We start from the raw sequence: 15,535 nt of genomic DNA on the forward strand, positions 1-15,535 counted from the left end.
CCTGCACGTTTTAACATTGTTAACACCAAATGTGCAACTTTGCTTCCAGCCCTTAATGCAAATTTCTATTCTAAATGCCTTCCTCGAGTATTTCAATAAATCTTACTGTGAACATAATTTTAATGGCTGCCTAATACTCCACTGATTGGAGATACCATCACAGAGAAATGTTCTTCTACTCTTCAGTTGCTTCTATTTTTATTTTATTAAAAATGGGGCTAAAGCAAACAGCTGTGTACTTTTTTCCTGTGGCTCTGGTCTCCTAGAAGTGGAATTACTGGTCGAGGACACCATGAATATTTTAAAGACCCTTACCTAATATGTGCTGCCCAGTTGCTTTCCAGAAGGCTCATCCAACTTACCCTCCCACCCTCAATGTCTGAGACGACACCCTCCTCTGTTCGTTTACACGTTCTCAAACAAAATTCCAGTGAAACTTTTAATGAAATGACAGATGTATTCTAATTCCATCTGGGAAAATAAGAACTTGAGAATATGAAGAAGAAGAAAAAATTTGGGTGAGTGATGCTGGAAGGAATAATTAAGACTTGTTCAACTGGGTATTAAAACATATTTATAAAGCTGCCATATTTAAATCAGCAAAATCTGCAGAGTAATAGGTTTGTCCAGAAATAAACCCCTGTATAAATAAGAATGTAGGCTATGCTTTGGAGATGCTTTAAGTCAGTAAGGGGAAATCCACCCATAGGACCTGGGAATCTGGTTAGGATATCAGGTACCAGGACACACTCTCAGTAGGTGTGGGATTTTAAATCCTGGGAAAACTTGACAGAATATACGAGGCCAATTTTTTCAAGCTTGATAAATCCTGCGAGATTTTATCGACTTCATAATGTCTAGCTTGGGCAGCACCCTGGGAGGTAGCGCAAACCTGATTTGCAGGGGAAACATTCACAAATCCTTCAAAGATGACCTCTGGCCCAATAGTATTTCCTGAGCCTTTCCTCAAACCTGCCCTTCCCTTCCCACAAAGGGTCAAATCTGGAATGAGAAGAACAAAAGAGGCTCAGAGGGAACCCTAAGGGCTCCTGTCATGGTTATTTTCTTTTTGACATTGCAAACATAGCCTCAGATTTCCCAGAAACATCTTATTTTAGCTAGATTGCAGTCTTCGGGTTAAAGCAGCATTTCTCAGCCTCGACATTATTGACATTTTGGGTCAGATAATTCTCTGTAGTGGGGGGAGAACTGTCCTGGACTTTGGAGGATGTTTGGTAGCATCCCTGGCCTCTGCTCACTAAGTGCCAAGAGCACTTCTCCCACCACTCCTGAGCTGTGACCATCAAAAATTGTCTCCAGACATTACCAAATGTCCTTTGGGTGGGGGTTGTGTGTGTGTGCATGTGCAAAATATCCCTGGCTGAAAACCACTGGGTTAAAATGTTTATGGGGGAAAATGTGGACTGCAAAAGTAGTATTCCAAAGTAATTACCTGGACCCCCCCCCAAAAAAAAAAGGAAATTATTAAATGGAGCGTGTTGGCTTTTTGGAGAGACAGTGTCAGAGTCCTTCAAGTGGAGATTCACCTTGACACATCACACCCCATTATCATTTTAAGTTTCCTAAAAGCTAGGTATTTGGGGACAAAAAGGTCATTGTAATCCTCACCTTACACACCAAAAGAAGTACAGATGGATTGGAGAATTGATAGTTTTAAAACTCAGACCATATAAAGAATAAAAGGAAATGGAAGTCAGTGTTTTTCAAAGGTCTGCACTTCTAAGTCTCTCCATGTCAACCCTCTGCCATCAAAGACCAGCCTAGATGAAATTAAATGCCAAACAAACAACAAGCCAGGAAAAGTATCTGCAACATTTACGACAGAGGATGTTGGGTCTTTATTTTATGAGATAAACCCTAGGGCCTCAATAGTTAAATGAGGAAAAGGCAAAAAACCAGGGACCGAAATGAGTGACAGCAGAAAAACTGGTGGCTAATGATACTTTGGGGGAAAAAAATCTATCCACTTTACTAATAATCAAAGAAATAGACATCGAAGCAAAATACAGCATCTATCAAGTCAGCAAAAATTAAATAGCAATGAAAGAACCCAATGTAAACCAGTTCCTGTGCCTTTCGGGGAACACTGATTGATTGAGCCTCTCTGTGTCAGGCACCAAGTAGGGATCTCTGGACACCAGGGTCAGAAAGATGTAGTCTCTGCACAAGTCTCTAGTCTGCTTTAGTCAATTAAATTTAACAAACATGTATTATGTGTCAGAAAGGCACTTTACAAATATTAACACTTTCATTCCTCCTAATAACCTTACGTAATAGCTACTATTACTATCTTCCCATTTTCTTGATGGGGAAACTGAGGCACAGAGCGGCCAAGAAGTTGGCCTGGCCACCCGGCTGTGGCAGAGGTGGGCATCCAGTGTGAGCGGTTTTGCTAGAGAGTCCCCGCTCTTGAGCACTGTGCTAAGCTGTTTCCAGAGACAGTGTGATGATCAGACTGCATTAATGCACGCATTAACCCAAAAAAGCAAACCCATGTCTTTACCCCATTTATTCTGCTTTCTGAGGGCATGTTAGGCTTCTTCATGCAATCATCTTTCCTTTTAGTTCTTAGTAGTTTGGTGTAAGTCTGTATGTTTCTCATTCGGGTTATTCCTGTGGGCTTTATATTACTGTTGTTCTTAGGAATGAAATCTTTTCCCCTATTTCTGACTGGCTTTGCTATGTAAGACTTGGCTTTGTAATATTTACACTGCACTTGGCTACCTTGCTGGTTCTCATTTTAATTCTAGTGTTACTTCTAGTGATTCTCTTGACAATTTTATCTCATTTTAATTGTTCCCCTCGTTTTTATTTCTTGGAATTGACTAGAACGTTCGGAAGAATGTCAAGTAATTACGATGATCCTGATTTTTTATTCTTTCGACTTATGACTTGTTTTGTTTCTGGGCTTTGCGGGAGCACTTCATACGCATTAAATTTGGCATGGTGGGTTTTCCCCACGCCGCGGTGAAAATCCGATTTTCTCTCACGGGGACTGAATTCTGATATAAATATTACGCTCATGCCATGTGGCCCACAGAACCGCCTCTTAAGAGCTGTGGTCGAATAACACAACTGTATGAAGGGGAACAAAATTACCTTAATAGGACACCTGAAAAGAAGGATTAGACCTTCCAGAGGCTCACCCACTGAGGCCAGGGTTGGGTCCAGACAGACTACGATTCCACAACCATCCCAGCCAAGGACAAAGCTATGTGGGAATGGTTTCTGCAACATTGTTAACGGAGATTCTAAACTTCTGGATGGATGTTACAAATTTCAATTTTTAATAAGCTTGGTGCCACGCTGGCCTGAGAAATATCTTAAAATGTTTATTTCCTGAAAATAATGATCTCTGTAAGCTATCTGAAATAGGAAGAGAATGCCTATACAATGCCTGCTATGTCTCAGAAGTCAATTGAATTCTACAAAGGGCACCAATTATTATAAAAATAACACATACCATGTCTTTCAATTTCAATAATATATGCTTAGATTTTTTCTTAACCATCCATTCACTTGGAGTCATTGCCCAGATGCGAGAAAGGACGTGACTTGATTGGTAATGTCCTATTTCCTTGCAGGACACCGAACTTCATAGACAATATGGATATTGGAAAATCTGTGACTCTATAAACTTGGCAATTGAGGGCCGATTTGTCACCAACTATCATCTCTCTTTATTAATTCTGCATGTCCCCAGAGAATTTGTTTCTCTCTTGCAAGCTCAGCACTTCCTAATGTTTAATAAAAGATTAGGTTTCCAAAAAAATTGCTGAGCTGGTTAAAATGGAATCAGCTTACCAGTCCTGATGCAACAGTTCCCAAATTCTCACTAACATACTTGTGAAAGAACCCCCCCAAAAAACAAAAAACCCAATAAACTGAAATTAGACCAGAATCTTGAAGGAATTCACAACTGAAGGCCCATGGTGCTAGATTAACAAACATAACAGGATGCATCGTGTAGGTCCATTAAGCCTCCTCTTTTAAAGCATGAAAGGAAGGAGGCAAAAGGCTTTGGAAAACCCTCAGCACGGCCCTCAAACCCTGAGAGCCACAGACTGAACCAACAGAACAGCTGGGCAAACAACTTTGTTTTGGGCTGCAGGTGGGTACGGGGAGCTGTTAGCTCCTCCCCTCCTTTACTCCCACCTTAGCCTCTTCCTCTGTCCACATAACACTCTGTTTCCAAGCAGAGGAAGACTGGCCAGCTTCCTGAGAGAAGAATTTTCATTAGCAGAGCACGTGTGCATGAGAGGAGAACGGAACGCTCTGGGGCTGGGTTCCTGTCTTGTACCTTTCCCATGTTTCAGGGAACCAGTAAATAAGGCTGTGAGTAGACCCCGTCCATCTCCCGTCCTACAGAGCCTTAGTAGATGAAGATTTGCTAAAACAAAACAAAACATAAATAAAACCCTGGAAATTTGCAAGCAGCTCTGGAATTAAATGCATCCTTCAGACGTGGATATATCAGGATGATGTCCCAGCGCCCAAAGGTCCAAGGAGCAGAACCAGGGATTTGCCACATGAGCTGTCCATTGGTAAGCACCTGCTCTGCATACATTTCTTCCTGCACAAGGGCAAAAAGCTGGGAAAGAAAAATCTTACATTGAACCTGTGGAAGATGACTCTAACACGAGGTAAAGGGAACATAACTGTGAGTATTCAGACTAAGTTTATACCTTTGAAATTTATTTCCTAAAGAAAACAGAGAGGTGGAATTTGAGCATTTGTTCAAAATCAACAGGATGCAAGAAGACCCTGCTCTGGAAAAAGAAAGAGGGGCCAGAGAAAGATAATATCATTCCAGGGCTCAACACTGTATGTAGTATTTGAATCCAGTGTCCAGCAAACAATAGAAAATCATGTGGCATGTGGAGAGAGAACACTCGGTGAGCCAGAACCAGCAGGAACAATCGAGAACAGAAACAGACCGGCAGGGATTTCAAGACTGAGGTTAGAGACACAGACTGTAAAACAATGGGGTTTATAATGCTTGTGGTGAAGTAAACCACACGTGACAATTTTGGCAATGAATTGGAAACTATAAAAAAATAATACAGACGCCGAAAATTTAAAAAAAAAAAAAAGGAGTAGAACTGAAAAAACAGAATAACCCAAAATGAAGAACTCAGAGCTCAGTTAGAGCAGATTAGACACAGCTGATGAAAGGATAGATGAACTGAAATACATTAAGAAGACATACTCCGGAATAAGCAGGTAGAGGCAGGAGGGTCTATGACACATACAGTGAGAAGATCTGACAGAAGGCTAATTCCAGAGTTCCAGAAGGAGAGGAGAGAATGGGTCACAGGCAATACTTGAGCATTTAAAGGCTGAGATACGCGATCCGTGGTTTGAAGAAGTGCAGCAAAGTCCAAGGAAGACACGTGAAAAGAAATCCACAACTAAACTTGTCAATAGTAAAACTGGAAAATGCAAAGACAAAGCAAACTCTCCAAAGCAACCAGAGAAAAAAATGAGATTATCCTCAAAGAAGCAACAGATAGACTGACAGCTGACAAATTACCCTCAAAGAAATCATGTTCAGAAAGCAGTTGTCTCAGCAACATCAGAAGCAAGAAGATGATGGAATATGGTGGCACGATGGGGATGGGGAAGAGGCTATCTGCCTAGAATCTTATTCTAGAAATAAGGGGCATAACTATCAGAAATGAGGAGACCAAATTATAATTACTGAACTCTGTCTAATCATATATATCCATAAAATTAAGAGACTCCAATTCAATCAGATCAGTAAAAATCAGCAAAACCCAATGGCTTATCTGTAGCCAATACTAAAACATAAGGGAAAAAAAAATTCCACTAACACACACACACACACACACACACACACACACACACACACACACACATGTTTCCTCTCTCGCTCTTCCTCCCGGGCCACCCCTCCCCCCTCCCCCCACTTTTCATAAAATGTCAAGGAATAATGCTAACAAGAAACGTATGGGACTTTGATGGAAAACAGTGAAAAATCTCTACTGAAATTTGTAAAGGGGAAACAAATATTTAAAGAACCATTCCATGTTTCTGAATGGCAAGAGCCTATATCTTAAAGGTGTCAGTTCTTAAAGTAATGTAATAAGCACCCCAATGATATTTATTTTGGAATTAGAAAGAGCATTCAAAAGTTCATGTGCAAAATAAACATGGAAGAATAATGTTGGGAGGACAGTATCTCCAGATATTAAAGTGTATAATATGGTTCGGAATAACTGACACGATATGGTAATGGTGAAATAATCAACATATGTACCCATGGCATAGAATCTGTCTAGACACAGAAAGACGCATTAGGATATTTGGTTCTCCAGGGGAAAAAAATCAAGTGAAATCCTCATCATGTAAATGAAGCTAAGCCCTAGAAGGATTGCAGAATTTCAGGTTTCTTACCAAATCAAACTATAAACCATAAAAAGGCGAAGGAAAGGTTAACTCTTTAAGCACTAGAGGGGAAAAGGCTTTTTGAAAATCAGAAACGCAATACAACAAAAGAAAACATTTCTAGACTTGTCAATTTTAAATCTTTAAAATTTTACCATGTCAAAAACAAGAGAAACAAAACTAAAATACAAAAGGAAACCCACAAAATATTTCCCGTGACTGTGGCAGACAAACATTTAACGTCCCGAGTACCGGAGTTTTCAAGATCAGTAAGTAACACAGTTAAGGTCACAGAAAAGAAAATGCAAAGATCTGTGGTTATCTTTTAAAAATGGCAAATTTAAATGAGAAACTTTTAACGAATTTACAGATGGGCAGAACTTTAAAAAAAATATCTACTGTATGATGCTGTGAGGGGGACACTCTCTGCCACTGCTGCGGGGGGGTGGGCGCGTCCTTGGTGCAAACTCTCTGGCATCTTCTGTGGATTGTTAACATAAACACTTTACACTGTGGAGTCTAAGCAAAACTTTCTGCTTTCCAGGATTTGGAAAGTGCCGTTCAGATGTAGACGATGTATTTCCGGGGCCAGGAGCCAGGATGCAGTGAGGGGGAGAGCTCAGACACTGATCCAGAGACTTGGAACGTGTGGGGAGCTGTTTAAGGGATTCAGAATTCAGGGAGGAATCCAGGAGTGTCGCTGGAGTTCCCAAGCCCAGGATAGCAAGCACAGGTGAAGGTTAGGTGAAGCTCAGCGGGCAGAAAGACTCAAGTTAAGCAAGACGAGTAAGCTCTAGAGATCCGCTGCCCAGCGCTCTACCCGATGTCAAAAAACACTGCTATAGTTAAAAACTTGTTAAGGGTGTAGATCTCAAGTTAAGTGTTCTTAGCACGATGAAAAAAGAAAAGAGCAGAAATCTTGGTCCAGAGCCAGGAGGACAGCACCCGATGATGACATGTTAAAGCAGAATGGAAGATTGATTTGTTGACTTGACAAATAACAGAGAGCAGGAGTTATATAGATGGCGCACCGTGTAAATGCTGGGAGCACGACAGTGACGAGACAGGTGGATCTAGCACCAAGGAGCCAGTGGGGCATCCTTGGAAACAAGATAAACACACACGCACAGGCAAACAGACAAAATAATGCAAGTTTTCATGAGCATGCATGACATAGGAAATAGGCAGGTGTCAAGACAGCGTTAGGGTGCAGGGTAAACCAGAAAGCAGGGAGGCAAGACTGGCCACAGCCCAGCTGATGGCTGGGTCGCTCAGGTGGCAAACAGGTAACAGTGTCCCTTTCTGCAGAAAGCAATGGCTGTGTGTGTGTGTTGAGCCCTGCAGCTCTGCTCCATGGCTGGCCGTTGTGCATCTGGGATGGGGAGGGGTCCTGGCGTGGGTCCGGGGACGGAGGTGGAGGGCCCGCCCCGTGCTGCCCCGGCTGGTGTGGCCCTGCCTTTCACAGAGTGCTTTCACCCCCGGCCAGGCCCGGCTGCCTATGGAGAGGGAGCCGAGGCGTGGGTGTGGTTTGTATGCGATGCTTCATCTGGCCTTTTCCGCTTAGGGTAATTGAACATTTCTACTTCATGAAGTATGGTCCAGGGAGGCACTGTGCAAATTGCTAAATCAATTTATTTTTAAACAGAAATGAGGTTAAAACAACAACAACAACAACAACGAAGGCTTGATGTGTCTCATAGCAAGGGTGGACAGAACAAGGCATCTTCCTCCCTGTGAAGCCATTATCAGGCATTCCTGTGTGGCAAACCCAAATGACCAATCGGGGGGCAATGTGAATGGCAGCATTCTGTTTGCTCACTTGCAAAGGTCAGTGACTCTCCGTGCATAAACCAGAAAGAACACCACGCGGGGCCTCCATGGCAACAATGATGTGGTGAATAAGAACAGGGTTGGGACTCAGGAAAAGACCTGGACTCCAAATTCAGTTCTGCGGTGTGACTCTGGGGCAAACTGCCTCACTTCGAGGCCTCAGTTTCCTCGGGGTTAGTGATCATACCTACTTTGCCAGGTCTCTTGCTGAGCGCTGAATGGCTTTAGAATAACAGTACTGGCTAATCTACGGTAGGCACTTACTATCTGCCGGGCATAACGTTCAGCCCTCGATCTGTGACTTCTCAGATGCAGATCTCCCTAGCAGGTGAAAACAAGTCCATTTCCCTGTTAGAGCTCGTATAGGTAACGTGTGCCGTGCACCTGCTGTTTCCTCTACCGGTCTATAAGATTAAGATGATTCGTCAGGTTGCCAGTTTGGACTCACAGTGTTGGATCTGATGATATCCAGTCCTGGAGATAAAAGACTCACAAAAGGCCTGTGTGCATGCGTGCGCCGCGAAAACCCTGCTCCTTTGAACCAGAAATGTTTCCTATACTAGATTATTGTGGGTCTTGGGTCTAGGCTTCGAAGTATTGTCCTAATCACTTTGTCTTGGTTCTTCATCCTTCAGACACATGGCTTCTCTTGTCCCACCTGCAGTCGAGTCAGATTAAATCCCGTTTTCTCTCTCCCACCTACCAGCCCTTTTTGCGCCCATCCCAACCTCCACCCAAAGCTACCCATTTTGGGCTCCAGTCTCCCACAAATTTGAGCTTCGGTGTTGCAAACCTGTACCCTTCTCCTAGACTTACATCATCTAATTTCTTTAAAAATCACATTGTTTCACTTTGGAGTTATCTCTCTTCCAATTTAGACCCAATCCACACAGCATAGAGTTTGGTCAAGAATAGCTACTTCCAGTGCCAAATGGGAGACAGAACATAAATCAAAAAGTTAACATCAAAAGGTTTCTGAGGATCCTGGAGAAAGACCAAACCTAAAGGTGACCTGGGAAGTTTGGCCCGGAATGGAAAACAAAAATCACTTTGCTTAATTTTCGAAGTTCTCAGTTTTAGGGGAAAAGCAGACATGTTTCAAGAACCCTGGAAAATGCACTGAAAAATAAATATAATGATGCATAAGTTGGCTGCATTTTATTCAAAACCCTCTCCCCTGTGCCTGACCTGATATCTTCACCACATCCTCAAGAAATGGGGAAAGGCCAGCAGAGAAATGGCCTTCTCATTCCGCATTCTGAAAGGGAACGAGCCAGGGGCTCGTCCCATAGTCAACCCAGCCTGCCTGAGCCGACAATGTCAAGTCCTGGGTATCTGCCCCCAGCCCACCTCCCAGAGAATGAACTGAGTCTTCTGACTGAAGGGAAATCAGGAGGTTTTAACGAAGTATATAAAGTATATGTAGTAACTGGGAGAGCCCCTGATGAACCAATTAGTTCTAATTCATTAATTCAATAATTCATTATTCATTGATTCAGTCAATCCAATAGTTCATTGTTCATTAATCCAATTAATTCATTTATCTATAACTATACGTTAAAGCTTTATCTTTCTTCTTCAGGGAATCCAGCAACTTCCAGTTGTGTGTTTTTATGCTCCTCCGTGTTTCATTTCTGCATACATAATCTTCTGACTTCTCTAGGATATTTCATTTTCAGTTTCCGATTGCATCAAACCAGCTTTTCTGGTCAGAGAGAACTTCCTTGAGATAAAATCATGTGTGTAGGAATAGGCAGATGTCTCTTACACAAACCCACCATTGATTCCTCCTTTATACAAACGCTCGCTGGTAAAACAAAACAAAACAAAACAAAAAAACAAGCTGGCTGCTAAAGGAGGTGTTTTGTGCCTGACGTCCTAGACACATTGGCTTTCTATCCAAGAATCATCCTGTAAATCTGGGTCAGACTGATGGGGTGGAATTAGGCAGATGCTCATCTGAACAGGATTGGAGTAAACTGAGAGGCTACCCCCAGGTTTTTGTCATAGTTATGGTGCTTTAAGTTGCAAGCCAGATTTCTCACCGAGTTATGTGGTGGGATGTTTCACATCTCTGCGTGTCCTTTATATCAACACTCTGGAGGGCATTTTATAAGTGGGTGCACTGGTTTTGAGAGTCTAGGATATGCTGTTGTAACAACCTGAAGACTCTGTTGATGACCATCCCTCAGAGACCCAGGTGACAGAGGTTCCATTAGCTTCTGATGCCGCCATGTTGATATGAATCCCAAGGCTTGGACATGGTGAGGGGAGAACAGGCAGAGCCACATACCAGCTCTTAAATGTTTCCTTTCTGGAAGCAGGTCAGGTAATCCAAGCTGGGCCAACCAGACCCTCTCTCCAGGATCTCTAATCCACCGAATGCTTGAGCTGGACAACCCCGAACAACATTTATTTAGCCTGCAATATCAGTGAACTAGCTGGAGATCAAAGTCTCTCTTGAGCGGAGTTATGAGAAAGCAGAAAAAAGGACCCATTCATTCTAGCAGCCTCCCCCTGCTAATTATTTCCTGAAATCTAGTCCTCCTGATAGTACAACTTAGTGTCTGCCCCTTTTTGTTCAGCCTGCTTCTTTAGCATTCCTATGAATGTTGAGGGTTACTAATACTCTCCCAATATACTCTTTTTCTGCTTCATAAGACTTGTTTTTTGTTACTCGCACCCCAAGTTTTCCCAAACAGAAAACAAAATGCCCAGCTGATGTGATTTGCCAGGTGTTATAAGATTTATCTCCAGGAACACACTTGCAGGGGGAGATGGGGAAGAGCCCCTGGCTTGAAGCCACAAAAATCAGGTTCCAGGCTCAGCTCTGTCACTTGTTTTGCTGTGTGAACTTGAGCAAACCCAGAAACTCGTCTGTAAAATGAAGGTCTGGGACAAGTTTATCTTCAAAGTCCTTTCTGGCTCCAGTGGCCCATGACTGTGTCATTTTGGGATTGCTGAAACAAGCACAAACCCTGCATTTTGGTCCCTGATTGAAACCAAAGCCAGGCCCCACACTTTGATAAATAACCTGTCAACTCTACACATTCACTAGGAATCGCATTAGCCTAGGAGGAAATCACGGATTGCTTATATTTTACATTTCAAATGCACAGAGATCCTGGCATCTATCTGAGGACATGCCATCCACCTCGGGGACTTCACCTCAACAACCAGGGTGGAATTCGGGGCTTGGTGATCAGGCTTGTTACTCATCTGATTGCTATTTATCAAGTACTACCTCCTTTAGTTTTTTGAGATGGGTTGGGTTCCTTCATTTTTGTCAGCTTAGTACCCAAGAGGCAGAAGAACCTGACATTTCCAGAACATTGTGATATATTAATATCAATAAAAGTAATGGTTGCAAACCCCTCAGCTCTCTGTCTCTGATTAGAAGAACCCCAGGAGCTGGGCAGAGAGAAAATCCTAAGCATTTCTCAGCAGGTGGGTGCACGGATGAAAAACGGGATAACTTTGCCTGTGAATAAGATTCACCTCTGATTAAAATTCCGCCTAGGATAAGAGGGTGATGTACTGAGGTATGAATGACTCACTAAATCAGAAGGGCCTCTCTGTATACATTATTCTCCCTGCCGTTAGCCAAAGTAGACTCTCTTGCATTCTTACACTAGAAAAAAATGGATTTTTCGGGGCGCCTGGGTGGCTCAGTCAGTTAAGTGTCTGCCTTCAGCTCAGGTCATGATCTCAGGGTCCTGGGATCAAGCCCCGCATCTGGCTCCCTGCTTGACAGAGTCTGCTTCTCCCTCTCCCTCTGCTCCCCCTGCTTGTGCTCGCTCTCCCTCTCTCTCTCTAATGAATAAATAAAATCTTTAAAAAAAAAGAAAGAAGAAAAAAATGGGATTTTTCAGGATACCGCCCTGGCAAAGTGAGGATGAAGACCAGGAGACAAGGGTGACACTCTGTCTTTCACACACAGGAAGGGGCTTCACCGAATCACAAAAGACCATGGTCAAGGGAACCTCGGGGACCTTTAGTTCTACAAGCTGTGGTCAGAGGGCAACCTCTGGCTATTGGGATTTCTTTTTCTTTTCTTCCCCTCTGCAAGCTGCCTGAGTGCAACGGGGTTTAATCTAAGATCTTGGCCTCTTTGCTCCAGGACTGAACAAGTAGACATTATAAAGTGGATTTCAGTGCATGCTCTGGATGAAGTGAGAAGCTGGGGGGTGGGCGTGAGGAGGGCAGAGAGAAAAAAAGGCTTGAGTAGCTGAGCAGAAGACAGAATGGTTGCTCAGATGTTCCAGAAGGTTCCGACAAGCCAGGGCCCCTTCCTGTGAAACCTGAGGCTTTGTGGAATGTGCCCAGCAAAGGCTTCTCAGAACCAGTCTCGGCCTAGGACAGCAGACGGCGTGCTCTGTCGAACCAAAGCGCCTGGCAATTTGAGGCAAAGCTCGCTCTCACTCCAGGCTCTCAAGTGTTTCCAATGCACTTTGCCTTTTTCCTACAGTTGCAACTTTCCCTCTTGCAGCAGCTTGAAAGCAGAGAGACCAGCCACGCCAAAATAGGTGCCTGTTGGAGACTGACGTCGGAAATGTGGCTTGATCCGGTTCCCTCTTGAATGCGAGGTACGGAGTTTTGTGAAATGAGTTACTTCTCCCCAGTTTGGGCTGTTTCTCAGCTAGGACTCACCCAGCAGATTAACTGAGTTCCTGCTGACCTTGGCAGGAGAGTGCGAACCCAAGAATTTGGCAGAACGGAAGCTCTGTCTGTGCAACCCGAGAAACAGCACGTCCGACTGGGGGGGCGGTGCGCAGTGGGTTTGGGGTGGGGATTATCTTCTGGATCCGGGAATTCGGTGTCCAACGATTCCATTAGGGCCTTAACTATGGATCTGGCAGCTCTGAGTTGGGTTTTTCAGTGTTGGGTTTCGGGACATCACCTTGTAAAAACAATCGGCACACGGGATTCTCACAGACTCAGCAGTTTCGGCTCAGACTGGCCCCAGGAGCTGAGCCAAGAATTCCTTGGGGCCAAGGCTTGGGGTGCTGAGCTGGGGGCGAGCCAGCACCTATAAAGTGGAGGTTGCACAAATACGTGCAGATGAACTAGGGACTATTTCCCATTACAAGCTGACGCAGAGACCAGATGTGTTCACTCCCCCAGGGCTACCTCATCCCCTGAGCTGCTGCTGACAGCCCTCCACCTGGAAAAGGGAGAGGTGAGGGGTGAGGTGGGAAGTCGGCCAGGCCCCGCCTGGAGGCTGGCTTCTAGGCAAAGCCCTACGGCAACCCTTCGGATTCTGCGGCCTAGCTTCTGGAAGCTCCTCTAGCAGGGCCTTATTCAGAAGACTGGAGGGTCCATCGCCCTCTGGGGACAATGTGTGAGCTGAGGAGTCAACGGGGCCCACTGCCCAGGGGCTAGTTGCAGAAGTCAGGGGCTGGCTTCTCTCTCTTACAAGAGGGGAGGCTGACAGTGGCAGAGTCACTCCTGTGCCTTCCGTACCACACGAGTTGCAAGTGGTTTCAACACACACTGTCCATCAGGTCCTCATCACAAGCCTGTGAGGGGGCACGCCAGGAACGGCGGTCTCTGGTTCCGATGACAGCACGGGACAGCTGAAGAGAGGGGCCAAGATAACAAGGTGGTAAGGGGCAAAACTGGAATTAATTTCCTACACTGTTTCTCTAAGATTAAAGTTTACAGAATGCCTCCAGGTCTTACTGAAGACTATATACTCGACCTACAGAGCATGGTGGCAACAGGACATGGGTACATGATCACCTCTGTGTGTGGTTTAAGACAAAATCAGAGAGAGATTAGGGCCTCCGCAGGCAAACTTTCAAGAAAGCCTGTTTCCTCCTCTTTATAACCTTAAATCTCCATTATAGGCCTAAATCTCACCCTCTGATAGGTTCAATCTCCTCAGAGCAAGAGATCGAACAAAGATGAACTCTAACCAACACTTGTACCTCCTTCCTTTAAAATGAGACAAGAAATGAGCCACCTCAACAGCCCTGCCTTTTGAAGAGAGGTGAGCCAATTAGGTTCATGACAGTTTCTATCTCCCTGTTCACTTCTTCCTCTCAAAATAATCACACAAGGCTTTGAAACCAAAGGTCTAGGAATAGGGACACAGCCTGGCAGATGTCAAGCAGCTATTTAAAAAAAAAGTAGAGATGAGACACACCAGTCTGACCAAGAGGAGGAGCAGGGCCCTGAGGCCAAGATAATCGGAGACCATGCCTGAGATTTCCAGGGACGCAGACATTTCCAGACCCATCCTCCCAACCCCCCTCCCCCAAGAGGGGGCCTCATTGTCCCTGCACATCTGCACCAACACGTACCTAGTGGCTAAAAAGACACAACCCAAGTTGCACCCATTCTGGGGACGAATTAAAGCAGTAGGGCAATGGCATGTTTCCTCCTGGCCCCGTCCCTCCCCCCTCAACCCCCCCCAGCCAGCCTAGCAGATCTCAAGGTTGTCGCCATAGCGAACTTCCCTGGAAATCAATGCTAAGGAAGGTTATTTTCTTAACATGGGCTATGACAGCTGAGCCAAGATTAGAGGTGGATTTCAGGAGCCCAGAGGCTTGTGCTCATTAAAGTTGCCTAGGACGGCCATCTAAGAGAGAGCATCCTGAGTCGGTACTAGGGATGCAGATGTAGCTGGTCAGGCATTCTCAGTCCAGGGAAGGAAAGACCGTGAATCACCTGTAGCCAAGCAGAGGATATGGTTGAAATACATGGATATTTTTTAAGCATCAAAGAGAGGGGTCAAACACAGAGCAGGCAGAGGAGGAAAGAAAGGGTGGGGTGAGGGGGGACAGCAGTATGGGTGCTGACCAACCACTGAGGTTCTTCTCCTGGGCCGTGGGCAGCATCCTGAAGTGGTAACATCCTGGTGTCTGAGAACAGCTGAGTTCCCTACCCAGGGAGTCGGGGACAAAAGGTCCTCTTTCCCACCTTCCACCCAGCAGAGAACGCAAAAACCAACACATTCACTCTAAAGAAGATGGACATAGCAGCCTGCAGGAGAGAACTGAGCTTGCTCAGAAAGTGCTTCCCAGAGATTTGGAGGCCTAGAGCCCAGAGCAGCCGAAGCACTGGAGTGGTCTCAGGACCCAACAGTACAATTGGGACTGGGATGGAGAGCTGGGGAACTTGAAGTACCCCAGGATCTGAAAATCCAGACTTAGGAGCAATGCCTCTAGGGTTGATGGCACACATTTGCAAAATAATACTCTTTGGTTCCTCATTTTGCTCCAGGTTCCTCACCTATACAATGTGGATGATAATCTCTGACTTACCCAGAAGA

The 15,535-nt window shown here is 44.7% G+C and overlaps 1 protein-coding gene across 8 annotated transcripts in view; it reads right to left on the reverse strand.

The window, feature by feature from the left end:
* Window positions 1-15,535, reverse strand: part of CALN1 (calneuron 1) — a 501,983-nt gene that overhangs the window by 96,086 nt on the left and 390,362 nt on the right. Inside the window, exon 5 of one of the 8 annotated variants that reach the window (XM_073884247.1) lies at window positions 13,698-13,835. The exons of the other annotated variants lie outside the window; for them this stretch is intronic. Coding sequence (XP_073740348.1) covers window positions 13,743-13,835 — 93 coding nt within the window. The 3' untranslated portion in view covers window positions 13,698-13,742. Of the gene's footprint in view, window positions 1-13,697; window positions 13,836-15,535 lie in introns of those variants that run through there. 8 annotated transcript variants of the gene reach the window in all.

Source organism: Callorhinus ursinus, unplaced genomic scaffold (genome assembly GCF_003265705.2).
Source record: "Callorhinus ursinus isolate GAN/ISIS: 27379988/994484 unplaced genomic scaffold, GSC_fseal_2.0 scaffold55, whole genome shotgun sequence".
NCBI lineage: Eukaryota > Metazoa > Chordata > Mammalia > Carnivora > Otariidae > Callorhinus > Callorhinus ursinus.